This window comes from Dromiciops gliroides, chromosome 3 (assembly GCF_019393635.1).
Source record: "Dromiciops gliroides isolate mDroGli1 chromosome 3, mDroGli1.pri, whole genome shotgun sequence".
In the NCBI taxonomy this organism is placed as follows: domain Eukaryota; kingdom Metazoa; phylum Chordata; class Mammalia; order Microbiotheria; family Microbiotheriidae; genus Dromiciops; species Dromiciops gliroides.
Window position 1 is genome coordinate 334,024,761 of NC_057863.1, and position 17,533 is coordinate 334,042,293.

Consider the following 17,533-nt stretch of genomic DNA (forward strand, 5'->3'; position numbering starts at 1 on the left):
TTGTTTTATATCTTACCCATCCAAGGTAAAATTTTACCTTTTTCTTGGGTTCCATCTTTGATCTTGGAGTCCTAAAAACCAAACAAAAATCAAACATTAAGAAGAATTCCATTATACCAAGAAGACATGACTGAGACTAGGCCAGAGGAAAAAGAGCTGGGATAAATAGGACAAATCATGTAGCTACTCTAAGGCTCACAAATTCATAATGCAAAGGAGGCAATAATCCCACTGTACCTAAGCATTGATTAGACCACATCTAGAGTTCTGGGGGCCATATTTTGAGTTTGACAAACTGAGGAATATCCAGTGTAGAGTGATCAGAATAGGAAAGGACCTTGAGATCACACTAGAGAGAAATGATTCAGGAAAGGTTGTTTTTTAAGAGAGAGAAAAGTAATGGGAATTATGATATCTTTTCATCCCATTTTGACTTTGTTGGGGATTTGTTCTATTTATTGCAAAGGGAAGACCCAGACACAATGAAAGGAAGTGATAGTAAAGTAGATTTCAGCTTAATATAAGGAAGGGTTTTGATGAGAAAAGCAGTCCATTAAGTAAAACATCTATCACTGGTATGAAGCCAACTTAATTACAGTATTTTTTTCTTTATAAGACTGGGTCTCCCTATGTCACCCAGGCTCAAACTACAGGTACATAATAATCTTTATACCATCCACTTCATACACTTGTATAAAAGGGGTTGTATAGTATTTTATAGAAGTAGGCCATTATTTTCTCCTATCCTATCCCAAGACAAAAGAAATAAAATGGACCTCCAGAGATAAAGCACTATATACTCCAATACAATCTTGCCCCATACGTAGTACAATGAGACTCCCAGTTACTATGACACTGCCCCTCCCCATCCCATTAAGAAAACTGGAGGGTCTTTGAATTGATTTTTTTTCTTTTGCATTACTTTTATAAATTTAACAAACATTTATAAGGACATTCCACATGTAAGGCATGTAAGGTACTGTGCTAAGTGCTGTAGTAATAAAGAAAAATGAAAAAGTACCTGTCCCCCAAAAAGCTTACATTCTATTGGTGGTGATAGAGTGAGGTGAGGTGGGGGGGGGTGGAAAGGCCGGGGGGGGGCGGGAAGAATACAGTACAAACACAGATAAGTAAATCCAAAACAACATATTATAAAATAATTCCAAATGGTAGAAAGTACTAAAAATTCAGGGGTTCAGGAAAGACCTCATGTAGAAGGCAGCACCTGAGCTGTGTTTTGAAGGATGATACAGATTGTAAGATGCTGAAGTGGGGAAGGAGAGATAAATGCAAAGTACACATGTAAAGCCCTGGGTTTAGCTCTTAATGTTCTCTACCTTGTGACTACAATCTATAGCTTTCCTCTTTCCTTTGAAAGTCATCACTTGCTCTTTTCAATCCATCCAAAAGGCTCACATTGTTGCCATTTTCATGCCTTTTTATTATTTTCAAATATTTCTGAGCTAGCCTACTACCCCACATGACTGGTGTGTGTGTGTGTGTGTGTGTGTGTGTGTGTGTGTGTGTGTGTGTGTGTGTGTGTGTGTAAACATTCTGTTTCCCTTTCTATCATTTCTCAGTTTATGACATACTTACTTTTGTTGGGACTAGTTTTTTTCTTATTGTATTCCCATCCTTTGCTGTAGGAAGTCTGACAGTGAGTTTCAACTTTTCTTCTCCTGGCAATTCTAACTCATGGTTCTGTCTTTCCAGAACTCGTTGTCTTACTGAAAAACAAGAAAAAAAAGATGATTTTGTAGAAGTGTTTGAAATAAGTTAAGGCTGTACTGTTAGCCCATGATTTACACATTTATACATCAATACCATATTTAGTCTAGCATCTGTTGTCCTGAGGAGCGACTCTTGTGAATATTCAACCCCCAAATTTAAAAAAAATCAGTTCTCTGGAGCTAGTATGAGTTGATTCCAGTACATCTCTGCACTGAGGTCCCTTTGAGATCTAAATCTCTATTCTTATGACCCTAGAAAGGACACTATTTCCAGAAGAACCAATTGAGTTGATTTGGGATTTCCAGGGTAGAACCAATATGGCAGGGTAGAGGAAGCCCAACAGCTGAGTTCTTCCAACATTCCCCTCCAAACAAATTCTGGAGTGGCAGAGCCTAAAACAACTTAGGAAATTGGAAGAGCTCTGTGACACTGAGGTGGGGGCAGGCCTGGAATGTACACAGTGGCAACACCAGCAATAGGTCTTGGAGGTGACTGCAGTAGTAATAATAACAACTTTGGGAGCTCTCAGCTCAGAGATAGTAAGATAATTGGGCAACTGATCAAAAAGAGATTTACTGTGCTAGCACTAGACATAGAACAGGGCACTGTTTGACAACTCTATTGCCCATATTCACTTCAGAGCAAGATAAAATAAAATAAGTGAATATTAAAATAAATGAAATCAGATAAGTTTAAAAAGTAAATATTATAAAATAAAATGAAATAAGAAAGAAGTTAAGGAAAAGAATTTTAGAAAAGCTTGATATGCTAGACCCCTGTGAAAACTGAATGGGATTAAAAAGGAGCTTACTTTTTTCTCAGTTGTACATGGCACCTTTGCAAATATTGACCATGTATTAGTTCATAAAAACCTCACAAACGAGTGCAGAAAAGCAGAAATATTACATGCACCCTTTTGCAGCCAAAATGCAACAAAAATCACATTCAGTAAAGGGCTGTGGAAGCATAAATTTAAAACTAATTGGAAAATAAATTATATAATCCTAAGGAATGAGTGGATCAAAGAACAGATCATATAAACAACAGAGAATGACAATGAGACAACAAACCAAAATTTGTGGGATGCAGCCAAAGGAGCACTTAAGAGAAAATGTATATCTCTACATGATTACATAAATAAAAGAGAGAAAGAATAGATCAATGAATTAAGCTTGCAACTAAAAAAACTAGAAAAAGAACAAGTTTAAAATCTCTAATTAAACACCAGAATGGAAATCCTGAAAATCAAAGGAAAAAATAACAAAATTCTAAGTAAAAAAGAACAAATAAATAAAACTAGGAGTGTTTTATGAAAAAATTGAAAAATCATTGGTTAATTCCATTTAAAAATGTAATAAACATTTTTATTTATAGTTTTGGATTCCAATTTTTATCCCTCTGTCCCTCCCTCCCCTCCCCCTTCCCTGAGGTTGCAAGCAATAAGATATGGGTTATACATGTATGATTATGTAAAACAGGTTAATTCCATTTTTAAAAAATGAAAGAAAACCAAATGACCAATATAAAAAGGAAAAGAGTGAATGCATTACCAATGAAGATGAAATTAAAGCAATTATTAGGAGCTATTTTGCCAATTAAACCTAAATGAAATAGATGAACATTTACAAAGATATAAACTGCTTATATTAATAGAAGAGGAAATAGAATGCTTAAACAAACTTATATTAGAATAGAAATTGAGCAAGTCATAAATGAGCTTCCTAAGAAAAAGTCCTCAGAACCAGCTGGATTTATAATTGAATTCTACCAAACATTTAAAGAATAATTAATTATAATTCTATATAAGGTATTTGAAAAATTAGGAAATACTAAATTCTTTTAATGATACAAATATGACTTTGATAACTAAACCAGGCAGAGCAAAAACAGAGAAAGAAAGCTAATTGTGTTGATCTGATTATAATTCTCAGAGTACAAGGTACTGCACTACACTAGAGTGAAAAATAGCTATGGTTCAGATGAAATTACATTGTCCCAGAGAAAGCAGTGGCTTAGCTCCTCCCAGGCATGGAAATGTCCCCATATTATTAAAGTCTATTCCAAAAGTGGAGCCAAAGCTAGGTAGATCCTACCAAGGCTGACAGTCTTCAATTATGGACCAGTAATATATTAATGCCTCCTATCTGAGGACCAGGCTAATCATGTTTGGAGATGCCTATCACCATGTTGGCCACAGGGTCATGAACATCTGAGCCATAGTAATTCTTAAGAACTGCCAAGTCATGGAGGCAGAGGTGTGCTAGAGCTACTTCAAACTGGCTGGTGAAAACTAATTGTTAAACTTTAGTTGTGATCATTTACACTTTGAAAATGAGAAATTACTTTAAATTGGGGTTTAATTTATTTTTTTGATTGTCCAGACTTAAGAAAATGATGGGAAAATACTAACAATGCAGATTAAACTTAAAAGTGTGTGGTTTGTACTTTTTTATCGAGAGCTTTTTGTTAAACAATTACCAGTGCACCTTTGAATAGAGGACTTATGATTTATGTAAGTGGGGGAAGGACTCACACTTATGAAATTACACATATCCCCTTGAAGCATTTGAAATAATCTAGCAGTAGTGTTTAGGATGGATTGAAGGGGAAGAAAGATCAATTGGAAGGCTATTATAGTTATTTAGGCTTTAGATGATAAATGCCTGGACTAGGGTGATTATATGTGGCCATTTAAAAGAAAGAGTGGATGTGAGAAATACTTAAAGAATCGATAGGACTTGGTTACTTTGAGAGGTAAGAATGAAGGAAGAATGATGATGCTGAGGTTTAAAACCTAAATAATTAGGAAAATTATGACAGAGTAATAGAAAGAGGAGCGTTTAGGATACAAGCTAGCATGTGGTGGTAGGGAGAGATGTCAGGTTTTAGAAGGATTGTATTGGAGAGCTAGCAAGACATCCAAGGAGAAATGTCCAAGAGGTAGTTGAACAAATGTTAACTAGATCTCAGGCAGGAGGTCAGAGCTGGATGTTTACACTTGAGAATTATCAGCATAGAAGAGAGAAAGAATATTGGGAAAATGTGTTGTCTGATCTCAAGGAATACTCATAGGCATGGATCTAAGAAAAGAAAAAGAACAAATGAAGAAAGCTGAAAATGAAGTCATGGAGGAAGAATAAGGACCTGAATAGTGTAATCATAATACAAGCTCATACTCATAGAGCACTTTATAGTTTGTGAGGAGCTTTCTTTCCAAAAACTCTAGGAATAAGGAAGAAAAAGCCACAAAAATCTAGGGGAGAGATTGTTTGAAGAAGGAAGTGCCTTTTCTTGTTAAAGAGATGCAGGGGGGGGTGAGGGGTTATGGGTACAAAGAGATGCATGTACATTATTAGACTTTTGTCATTTTGAAGGCAGGGACTAGTTCTCCTTTTCTCTGTAATTATCTCCAATACTTATCACAGTGCCTGGAACATAGTATTTCATAAATACTTAGTGCTTGCTTATACCAATGAAATCAAGTTTCAATTCACAACCTTCCTCTTCCTCTCACTTCTCACCTCTTCTGCCTAAAAGAATTGGGCTTGGGCAGCTAGGTGTCAAAGTGGATAAAGCACCGGCCCTAGATTCAGGATGACCTGAGTTCAGATTCGGTATCAGACACTTGATACTAGCTGTGTGACCCTGGCCAAGTCACTTAACCCTCATTGCCCTGCACCCCCCCCCAAAAAAAAAAGAATTGGACTTCAGTGGCCCTCAGAAATGAGAGCAGAATTCCTGTAGGACTCAGCAAGGAGATCTTCTATGTTTGGAATGACACATAAAGAGGAAGCTTTCTATAAATTACTTTGTTTCCCAAATTATGCATTACAGAGACCTGTTATTTCAGGTAAAATCCTCTTTTTCTGTTATGCCATGCACATGGAAACACTCACTTTATTTGATGTTTCAATTAAGAAAAAAATTATCCTTTTTTTCTTTTTTAATATATTTAATTTTTTCTAACTACATATCAAAATAATTTTAAGGTTTTTTTTAAGTTTTGATTTCCAAATTCGATCTTTTCCTCCCTACCCTCCTACCTCACTGACTCAGTGAGCAATCAGATAAAGATTATACATGTGTAATCATGTAAAACACTTCCATATTAGTCATTTTGTACAAGAAGACTCAAATAAAAGAAAAAGAATGAATGAAAGTGAAAATAGCATGTTTCAGTCTGTATTCAAAAAATATCAATTTTTTCTCTGGAGGCAGATGTTATGCTTCATGATTAGTCCTTTGGGATTGTCTTAGATCATTGTATTGCTGAGAATAACTAAGTCATTCACAACTCATTGTACAGTACTGCTGTTACTGTGTACAATGTTTTCCTGATCCTGTTCCCTTCATTTTGCATCAGTTCGTTTAAGTCTTTCCAGGTTTTTCTGAAATCATCTTGTCATTTCTTATTCCACACACTAATATTCAATTGCAATCATATACCAAAGATTGTTTAGCTATTCCCCAATTGGTGGGTGTCTCTTCAATTTCCAATTCTTAGCCACCACAAAAAAGTTCCTATAAATATTTTTGTACAAATAAGTCCTTTCCCTCTTTTTAATATCTTTGGGACATAGACCTAGCAGTGGTATATCTGAATCCAAGGGTATGCACAGTTTTATAGTCCTTTGGGGATAGTTCCAAATTGCTCTCCAGAATGGTTGGATCAGTTCACAGCTCTACCAACAGTGCATTAGTGTATCTATTTCCCCAGGTTCCTTCCAATATCCATTACTTTCCCTCTTTTTGTCATATTAGCAAGTCTGATAAGTGTGAGGTGGTACATCAAGAGTTGTTTTCATTTGCATCTTTCTAATCAGCAATGACTTAGAGCATCTTTTTCATATTACTGTAGATAGCTATGATTTCTTTATCTGAAAACTGCCTGTTCATAACCTTTGGCCATTCATCAATTGGGAAATTACTTATATTTTTATAAAATTGACTCAGTTCTCTATATATTTGAGAAATGAGGCATTTGTCAGTGATACTTATTTTAAATTCCTCCCCCCCCTCAGTTTTCTGCTTTCCTTTTAATTTTGGTTGCATTGGTTTTGTTTGTACAAAAACTTTTAAAATTTATACAATCAAAATTATCTATTTTAAATTTTATATTGCTTTCTATATTTTCTTTGGTCTTAAATTCTTCCCTTATCCATAGATCTGACAGATAAATTATTCCATGCTCTCCTACCCTTTATGTGTAAATCATATACCCATTTTAACCTTATCTTGGAATATGGTATGACATGTTGGTCTATTCCTAGTTTCTGCCATACTGTTTTCCAGTTTTCCCAGCAGTTTTTGCCAAATAATGAACTTTAGATCTTTGGGTTTATCATATATTAAATTACTATGTTTATTAACTACTATGTCTTGTATGCCTAATCTATTCCATTGATCCTCTACTCCATTTCTTAGCCAATACCAGATTGTTTTGATAATTAATGCTTTATATTACAGGTTGATATCTGGTATGACTAGACTACCTTCCTTTACATTTCTCCCACTGATTCCTTTGATATCCTCAACTTTTTGTTCTACAAGATGAATTTTGTTATTATTTTTTCTAGTTCTATCAAATAATTTTTTTGATAATTGATTGGTATAGCACAGAATAGATTAATGTAGGTAAAATCGTCATTTTTATTCTATTGGGTTGGCCTACTCATGAGAATTTGTATTTTTTCAATTATTTACAACTGATGTTGTGTGAAAAAAGTATTGTCTGCAGTTATTTTAAAGGGAATTTCCCTTTCTATTTCTTGTTGCTGGACTTTGTTGCCAATGTATAGAAACACTGGTGATTTGTATGCATTTATTTTGTATCCTGAAAGTTCGCTAAAGTTGTTAATTATTATAAGTAGTTTTTTAGCTGATGCTCTAGGATTTTCTAAGTATAACATCATATCATCTGCAAAGAGTAATAGTTTTATTTCCCCATTGCCTATTCTAATTCCTTCAATTTCTTTTCTTATCTTATTGCTGTAGCTAACATTTCTTTTTTTTTTTTTTGGTGAGGCAATTGGGGTTAAGTGACTTGCCCAGGGTCACACAGCTAGTAAGTGTCAAGTGTCTGAGGCCGGATTTGTACTCAGGTCCTCCTGACTCCAGGGCCAATGCTCTTTCCACTGCACCACCTAGCTGCCCCATATAGCTAACATTTCTAGTACAACATTGAATAATAGAGGTGATAGTAAGCATCTTTACTTCACCCTGATTGTATTAAGAGGGATTCAAGCTTATCCAAATTGCATATAATGCTTGTTGATGGTTTTAGATTTTAAGGAAAGCTCTCTTCATTCCTATGTTCTGTTGGTTTTTGTTTTTGTTTTTAAATAGGAAAGGGTGCTGTATTTTGTCAAAGACGTTTTCTGCATTTATTGGGTTAATAATTTCATTTCTATTGGTTTTTTATTGATATGGTCCATTATGCTGATAATTTTCTTTTCTTTTCTTTTTTTAGACTTTTTTTGTGGGGCAATGAGGATTAAGTGACTTGCATAGAGTCACATAGCTAGTAAGTGTCAAGTTTCCAAGGCCAGATTTGAACTCAGGTCCTCCTGAATCCAGGGCCAGTGTCTTATCCACTGTGCCACCTAGCTGCCCCTGATAGTTTTCTTAATATTAAAGCAGCCCTGTATTTTCTGTATAAATCCCTTCTGCTCATAGTGTATGATCTTTATGATATACTGCTATGATCTCTTTGCTGGTATTTTATTTAAAATTTTTGTGTCAATATTCATTAAGGAAATTGTTCTACAATTTTCTTTTTCTGTTTTGGTTCTTCCTAATTTAGGAATCAGTTCTATATTTGTGTCATAAGATGAATTTGGCAGAACTCCTTATTCACCTATTTTTCTAAATAATTTATATAGTTTTGGAATTAATTGTTCTTTAAATGTTTGGTAGAATTCACTTGTGAATCCATCTGGCTTTGGGGATTTTTTCTTAGGAAGTTCATTCATGGCTTATTCCATTTATTTATCTAAGATTAGGTTATTTAAATATTTTATTTCTTCTGTTAATCTGTGTAATTTATATTTTTGTAGATATTTATCCATTTCATTTAGATTGTCAAATTTATTGGTCCATATTTGGGCAAAATAGCTCCAATAATTGTTTTAATTTCCTCTTCATTGGTGGTGAATTCACCCCTTTCATTTTTGATAATAATAATAATTTGGTTTTCTTTTTTTTTACCAAATTAACCAATAGTTTACCTATTTTATTGGTTTTTTTTCATGAAACTAACTTCTACTTTTATATATTAATTCAATTATTTTCTGACTTTCAACTTTATTAATCTCTCCTTTGATTTTCAGGATTTCCAATTTGGTGTTTAATTAGGAATTTTAAATTTTCTCTTTTACTAGTTTTTTTTCATAGCATGCTCAGTTCATTGATCTGCTCTTTCTCTGTTTTACTGATGTAAACATGTAGAGATATAAATTTTCCCTAAGTACTGTTTTGGATGCATCCCATAAATTCCTGTATGTTGTCTCATTGTTGTCATTTTCTTTAATACAATTGTTTATTGTTTCTATGTTTTGTTCTTTGACCCACTTATTTCTTAGGATTAGATTATTTAGTTTCCAATTTGTTTTAGTCTATTTTCCCATTGCCCATTATTGAATGTAATTTTTATTGCATTATGATCTGAAAAGAATGCATTTACTATTTCTGCTTTTTTTGGCATTTATTTATGAGGTTTTGATTTCCTAATGCATGGTCAATTTTTGTGTAGGTGCCATATATAGCTGAGGAAAATGTATATTCCTTTTTATTCCCATTTAGTTTTCTCCAGAGATCTATCATATCTAACTTTTCCAGAATTTTATTCACCTCCCTAACTTCTTTCTTGTTTATTTTTTGTTGAATTTACCTAGTTCTGGGAGGGGAAAGTTGAGGTCCCATAACTAGCATAGTTTTCTTGTCTATTTCCTCCTATAACTCATTCAACTTCTTCAAAAATTTAGATGCTATATCATTTGGTGCACATATGTTTAGTATTGATATTGCTTCTTCATTTATAGGATGTGTGAGCAAGATATAGTTTCCTGGGGCAGCTAGGTGGCGCAGTGGATAGAGCACCGGCCCTGGATTCAGGAGTACCTGAGTTGAAATCCGGCCTCAGACACTTGACACATCCTAGCTGTGTGACCCTGGGCAAGTCACTTAACACCCATTGCCCAGCTAAAAAAAAAAAAAGATATAGTTTCCTTCCTTTTCACTTTTAATTAGTTTTATTTTTGCTTTTGCTTTGCTGAGATCATAATTGCTGCCCCTGCTTTCTTTGCTTCAGGTGAAGCATAATATATTCTGCTCCAGCCCCTTACCTTTTCTCTGTGTCTGTCTCTCTGCTTCAAATGTATTTCTTGTAAACAACATATTTTAGGATTCTAGGTTTTAATCCATTTTCCTATTCACTTCCATGTTATGGGGGGCTTTATCCCATTCACATCTATAGTTTTGACAACTAACTGTTTATTTCCTTCCATGCTATTTTCCCCTCATTTATCCCTCTCTATCATCCCCTCTTCTCACAAGTGTTTAACTTCTGATCACCACCTCTCCCATCTACCCTCTTTTTTTTTAAAAGTCTCCCCTATTCTATTATCTTTGTCGCTTTTTACTTCCTTCTAGGGTAAGATAGATTTCTGAATCCATATGAATGTTTATGTTATTCCCTTTTTGAGCCAATCCTGATAAGAGTAAGGTTTAATCTTTTCCTGCCACTTCCCTGTCTTCCTCTCTTTTATGTGGGATAATTTACTCCATTCTATCTCATCCCTCCTCTTTCTTCTGGGGAATCTTCTTTCTCACCCTTTTATTTTGTTTTTTTTTTGGGTATTGTCCCATCAAAGTCACCCTATATCCATGCCCTTTCTCTATGTATAAGCCTTCTAATTGCCCTTATAATAATAAAGTTTCTAAGAGTTACAAATATTATGTTCTATATAGAGACATAAACAATTTAACCTTATTGAATCTCATGTTTTTTCTTTCTTTTTTTGCCTTTTTATGTTTCCCTTGAAACTTGTGTTGGAAGATCAACTTTTTAATTCAGCTCTTGTCTTTCAATTAGAAATGCTTAAAAATCCTCTATTTTGTTGTGTCCATTTCCCCCTCCGAAAGATTATATTCAGTTTTGCTGGGTAGGTGATTCTTGGTTGAAATTCGAACTCCTTTGTCTTCCACAGTATATCATATTCCAAGCCCTTCAGTTCTTTAAAGCTGAAACATTCTGTGTAATCCTGATTGTAGCTCCATAATATTTGAATTCTTTCTTTTGGGCTGCTTGCAGTACTTTCTCTTTGATCTGTAAGCTGTTGAATTTGGCTACAATGTTCCTGCTAGTTTTAGGATCTCTTTCAGGTGGTGATTGATGGATTCTTTCAATTTCTCTTTTGCTTTCTGTTTCTAGTATAACAGGGCAGTTTTCCTTGATAATTTCCTCAAAGATGTTTTCTAGGTGTGTTTTTTTCTGATCATGACTTTCAGATAGTCAATTAAATTCTTAATTTATATCTCCCTGATCTGTTTTCTAAATCAATTGTTTTTGCAATGAGAAATTTCACATTTTCTCTTTTTTTTTTTTTACTTTCAAATTTTTTCTCATCATATCTTGATGTTTTATGGAATCATTAGCTGCTACTTGTTCAATTCTAATTTTTAAGGAATCATTTTCTTCAGTAAACTTTTGTACTTCCTTTTCCATTTGACCAATTCTATTTTTTTATGGATTATTTTCTTTAGTGAACTTTTGTGTATTTTTTCATGATGTTGACTCTTTTTTTTCCCCATGATTATCTTGCATTACATGCATTTTACCAAATTTTCTTCTATTTCTCTAATTTGCTTTTTTAAAAACCCTCTTAAGATCTTCCAGGGGTTCTTTTTGGATATGAGACAAAATTACATTTTCCTTTGAGGCTTCACATCTAGCTATTTTGATACTGTTTTCCACTTTTATGCTTTTTGTGTTGGGGCTCAGGGTCTTACTCTGGCTTTCACTAGGCTTCAGAGCCAAGCTGCTTATTAACACTGGAGGGTAGACTTCACTTCTGGCTTGTAATGGGTGGTGGGGCCTCCCTGCTGGTTTCCACTTGGTGTGGAGTTTCATTTTTTGGCCTGTCCCAGGCAAGGGGCCTTGCTGCTGGGTTGCTATGAAAACAGGGTTTCTCTAGCCCAAGAGCATAGTCTTACTGCTGGCAGGCCCCAGGAGTGGTGTATTGCTGTTTACTATCCCCAGGGTGGGTCCTCACTGCTGGGCAGCAATGGGGTCAGGTCTGGCTAGTGGCCTGAATTTGGGGGTAGGGCCTTAGGGTGGGGCCTTGCTATGCTGAAGAGACTACTGGCTTGCCTAGGTGGCTGCTGGCTTGCATGAGGACAGGCCTGTACCAGTGGATTGTCCCAGGCTTGGAGCCTTGCTGCAGGCCCTCTGCTGTGGGGATAGCTGCAGCTGCTCTCAGACCTCACTCCCCTCCCACCCAAGTGAGACAGACCTTTTCTGCTATGCTGGTAAGCTGCTTCCCTTATCCTGGATAAGTTCTGAAATGGTTTTCAAATTGTATGCAAAGGAATTTGGGAGGACACAAGGGAGTTACTTCCTCACCCTGCCATGTTGGCATATGGAGTCCCAATATATTTTTTGTTTGTTTTTTTAGTGAGGCAATTGGGGTTAAGTGACTTGCCCAGGGTCACACAGCTAGTAAGTGTTATGTGTCTGAGGCCGGATTTGAACTCAGGTCCCCCTGACTCCAGGGCCAGTGCTCTATCCACTGCGCCACCTAGCTGCCCCGAGTCCCAATATATTAATTTTGTAAAAATTGCTTTGTTTACATTCACCCAAATCAAAACTGCTGTCATGGCCTCATTGCCCTTACTTCATAGTCTTAACCCTAAAGAGTTAGCCATTGAATTTATGAGCTCTCTTTTGCTCATGATTCTTACTCCCCACAATAGTCTGATATGCCCTCACTTATCCACAACTCTGTGTGATCCCACCCATAGGCCAGTGATCCTATGATATTTGTCTATTCCTGTTCCCAGAAACACTCATTGTTATAAAAGAAAGTTAAGAGTCACTGACTTAATCCATAACAAATGGGCAACTCCACCCTCATAGTGGAAGGCAAACACTTCCTTTTCTCCATCTCTGATCGACTCCCATATTCCCATGGAGACTGTGCCAAAGCTCTCCCTTCAAATTTCCAACAGTTAACTCTTGTTCCACCCTACTCCTCACTCAGCAGATAATCTTGCCTGCTCCATTACTAAGAACATGAGGCTCTCTATCCTCAATCCCTCCATCTATCCTCATCCCCACTTAAAAACTACTCTGTGTTTTATTAGATGGTTTTTTCGTTGGCCCTTGTCTCATAGACTAAGCTGGAATTCATCCCTACAAAGTCTAACTCCTCCCTAACCATTTCCTCTGGACCTTGTTCCATCTTCCATTCCCACTTTCTCTTTCACCTTCATCTCTTCCTATCAACTGGCTCCTTTTTCTCTGCCAACAAACATATTTTGGTCTTCTTTATCCTGAAAATAACTTTTTGTGCCCCTAATGCTTCCTTATGCCTCACATCACACTCAATAAATTCTAAATGCCAAATTTCTGGTTTGACATTTAAGGCTCATTATCTAGTTCCCAATTACTTTTCCACATTTGATATATACTGTTCCTCATCCCACATTCTTCAATCCAGGCAAAATGGCCTTCTTCCCAAATCTTCATATACAGTATTTCTTCTTCATACAAGGTACACCAAGAGATGCAAAAATTTGGACACTAGCAAGTTCCTTCTTAAGAGATAGAGGTACTTCTCAGGTGCTCTGAAAGCAGCTCTCATTAAATGTAGTATATACCACTTTCCTTTATTCATGGTTATAGTAGAGTCCACACAATTGCCATCCAAAGCATATTTTCAGATTCTTTACAATGTATTTATTAGTTATGCTGATTTTAAGGAATTAGTTATGCTGATTTTTCACCTTCTTTTCCTTTTGTCTTTAAAAATACTATTTGTAAAGAAAATACTATTTGTAAAGAAAATACTATTTTTTACATGAAATGATTCTTTAGGGGGCAGAGGGAGAGGCATACTGGGGGCTACAAGTGACATAAAAAAACCAAAATACATCAATAGAAGTTTATTTTTTAAAAAAAAGAAAGAAAGGAAAAAACCAACACAAGTCAGTAGTAAATAAAAACACCCTACTGATTGGTAGAGATAGTGAGGGGTTATTTTGACCCTGTGAAATGTAGGTAATAACATTTGTTATCTGTAATACCTAATTCACAGAGTGGTGGCAAGGAAACACACTTTTTAAACTTCAATTCAACTATATTTTCTATGTATTTCTGTTTTCTGTACTCTTGTCAGTTATGAGTACAAGATAAAACCACAGAACTGTTTTAGTTCACATTTTCTTTCTTGCCACGGACATGAAGTAATCTTTCATATAGTGGTTAATAGTTTTTCATAGGGTGGCTAATAATCGTTCTTTTCAGAACTGTTTATTCAATTACATTTAGCAAGCCTTTATTAAGTGTCTGTTTTGTTCAAGGTATTGACTGAAGTGGGCACTGAGGATAGATGCAAAGACATAGTTCCTACTGTCAAGAAATTTATAATCTATTAAGGGGGTAAGACTTACATAAATAACTATAAAAAAATTTTTAAATTCTAAGTGCACAAGAATGATACAACAAAATATCTCTGAGAGTAAAGGAGGGATGAATCACTTCTAGCTAGAAGAATTAAGACATTGAACCTTCAAGAAAAAGGTAGCTCACAAAGAAGGAAGAAGGAGGCCAAGGAAGATTTATCTGGAAGTCAGACAATGATAGTATGTTCCACAGTTGGAATAGGAGTTTCATGGGCCTATAGAAAGGCCCTGATGGAGAGGAGAGGAATGAGAGGGACAAGACAAAACACAGCTTTGTCTGGGACCAAAAGTAAAGCAGAATATTATGATATAAGGCTGCAGAGAAAGGTAAGTAAGAGGTAGACTCCAGTAAGCCTTGAATGTTAGGATCTTGTATTTTATCCCATAGACCAGAGATGTCAAAGTTGGCTGCAGAATCAGATTAAAATGTAATTGGGCAATAGTCAACAACAGATAAAAATAAAATAGAACATGGATAATATTATTATGTGGTTTTCTAGGTCAATATGAAACCTGCAGGGATCCTTATGCATAGTTTAGTGGCTTTTGTTTCTCCTTGAGTTTGACACCACTGCCATAGGCATGGAGCTACTGAAGGCTTTTTCTGGACAGGTCTTATGGAAATGTGAGGGAAGGCACGTAAATAATAAGTTAAGCAGCTAATCCAGGACTTAGAAAAAAGAACACTCCTTTTGGTCCAAGGTTCTGGGCTCTGTATTTTACAACCTGTGTGATCTTTGCCAAGTCAGTTGCCCTTTTAAGGTCTGTTTTCCCTTCTATAAAATGAGAGGGTTCCATTTTAGTTCTGTAATCCCCTGGATTTCATCACTTCCCCTCCCAAACTTGAAATTATCCTTCCTCCACTGCCTTCCTATGGAGATACCTTCCCCACCTACCTTCCTCCTGTTCAAAGAGGAGAAGAAGGAGACCTGAGTCGCCTGACTGGTATTCAAGCACACACTCGCCTCCTCCTGATCTTCGGGGACTCTGGAAATAGCACAGCAACTTATTGCATAACTTCTTGGGGGGATCAGGATCCCAGGGTCCCTCCAGTACCAGAGGGAAAGAGTCAGCTGTCTCCATGTTCCCCTCTAGCCATGGCTCTAGGCTTAGAAAACTTTGTTTCAAATTCCTTATTGGAAAAGCCACACCCTATTGATTACACCAGTCACCTAGTAGCCCTTGATGACAAGAACCCCACCCAGCACCAACTCCACCTCAGGCACCTGTGATCAGATGTTCACAGATTCCACTTTGCTCCCTTATAAAACTTCCCCTAGATTGTTTTTCCTCTCACCCTTAGGTACTAATCTCCCAAACCCTTTGTTAGGTTGACATTAAAATCTAATTATCATTGATTGAATTTAGAGATCAAAGGGGCCTGAGATACACTTAGGATTAATTTAAGTACAGTCACAAAACATTCATTTCTGAAATAAAGGAAGAAAATTGGAGAGTATTGTTCATGCTTGGGGAAGCTAGGTGGAATACCATGTAGATCAGAGCTTTTTAAATGTTTTCCACCCACGATCCCTTTTCACTTGACAAATTTTATGCAACCTGGGGCATATAGGTATATAAAACAGGTATACATATTGTTTTACTGTTGCCAAATTTTTCTTCACTTAACATTCAGTTATGCAACCCTATGTGGGATGGCAACCAACATTTAAAAAATATAGAATATAGATCATCTGGCCTGGAGTCAGGAAGATCTGAGTTCAAATACAGCCTCAACCATGTACTAGCTGTGTGACCCAATTATCAGTTATCATTAAAACTATCTAGTACTGAAAAATTATCAACTATCATTAAAACTATCTAGTACTGAAAAATTATCAACTGTGAAAGACTTAGCTATCAAGGCAATGATCTAAGACAATTCCAAAGGACCCATGATGAAGCATGCTATGCACCTTCTGAGAGAGAACTGATGAATTCTCAGTGAAGATTGAAGCATGCTTTTTGTTTAAACTTTATTTTTCTTGTTTTGTGTGTGTTTGTGTGTGTGTTTGTGTGTGTGTGTGTGTGTGTGTGTGTGCATTTTCTTTTGGCCAATATAGAAATATATTTCGCATGACTTCACCTGTATAATTGATATCATTTTGCTTGCCTTCTCAAGGGGCACTGTGCTAAGTCCTGGAAATACAAAGAAAAGCAAAAGACAGTCTCCACTCAGAAAGAGTTTATAAAAAGGCTCATAAAATGGTATTTTACATACATCGATTCATTTGAGCCTTACAACAACACTGTAAGGTAGGTGCTACTATTCTCCTTATATTACAGAAGAAGAAACTGAGACACAGAGAAGTTGTGACTTGCCCAGGGTCACACAGTAAGTATCTGAGGCAATTCAAACTCAAGTAATCCTGACTCCAAGTCTAATATTCTATTTACTGTGACACCTAGATGCCTAGAGAGGGACTAGCTCTGCTCACCAGCCAAAAATCCCTTACCACAGCATAATTTGCTAGACCAATACAGTTTTTCCTGTAAAGTATAGTGTGACTATTAAAAGCAAAGATTCCAGAAGTGGGGAGTTGAGATTCAACTTTGGTTGTAGAGCCATTATTTTCCTGGGGTTTTCAGAACAAAAGAACACTAACCGGGGCAGCTAGGTGGCACAGTGGATAGCGCACTGGCTCTGGAGTCAGGAGTACCTGAGTTCAAATCCGGCCTCAGACACTTGACACTTACTAGCTGTGTGACCCTGGACAAGTCACTTAACCCCAATTGCCTCACCAAAAAAAAAAAAAAGAGAGAGAGAGAAAGAACACTAACCAACTTAAATTCTGTCCAATCACTTTTCATCATGAAGAAACCCTGGTGGTGTAGTTGTCACCCTGAGTTCATGGGAGGTGGACCAGAGTCACAATCAGAAAAGGACTCATATTTTTCCTAGACCTAGACAGCTGAGAGAGCTTGGACCAGAACTGAAAAGTAAGGTAGACAAGGGGTCAGCAGTTGGGGTGGGGGTGGGGGGAGACAAGGTGTTCAAGAGTTAATTAGAACTACGGAGATGGGGGCAGCTAGGTGATGCAGTGAATAAAGCACTGGCCCTGGATTCAGGAGGACCTGAGTTCAAATCCGACCTCAAACTCTTGACACTTACTAGCTGTGT

At 36.3% G+C, this 17,533-nt stretch overlaps 1 protein-coding gene across 1 annotated transcript in view; it reads right to left on the reverse strand.

The window, feature by feature from the left end:
• The window catches only part of LOC122747557 (protein mono-ADP-ribosyltransferase PARP14-like), a 78,139-nt gene extending 62,644 nt beyond the window's left edge, over positions 1-15,495 (reverse strand). The window contains exons 1-4 of the mRNA XM_043993507.1: positions 15,309-15,495; positions 11,740-11,901; positions 1,597-1,727; positions 38-71 (exon numbers count right to left, since the gene is read on the reverse strand). Coding sequence (XP_043849442.1) covers positions 38-71; positions 1,597-1,727; positions 11,740-11,901; positions 15,309-15,495 — 514 coding nt within the window. The remainder of the gene's footprint in view (positions 1-37; positions 72-1,596; positions 1,728-11,739; positions 11,902-15,308) is intronic.
• Positions 15,496-17,533: the final 2,038 nt, after the last annotated feature.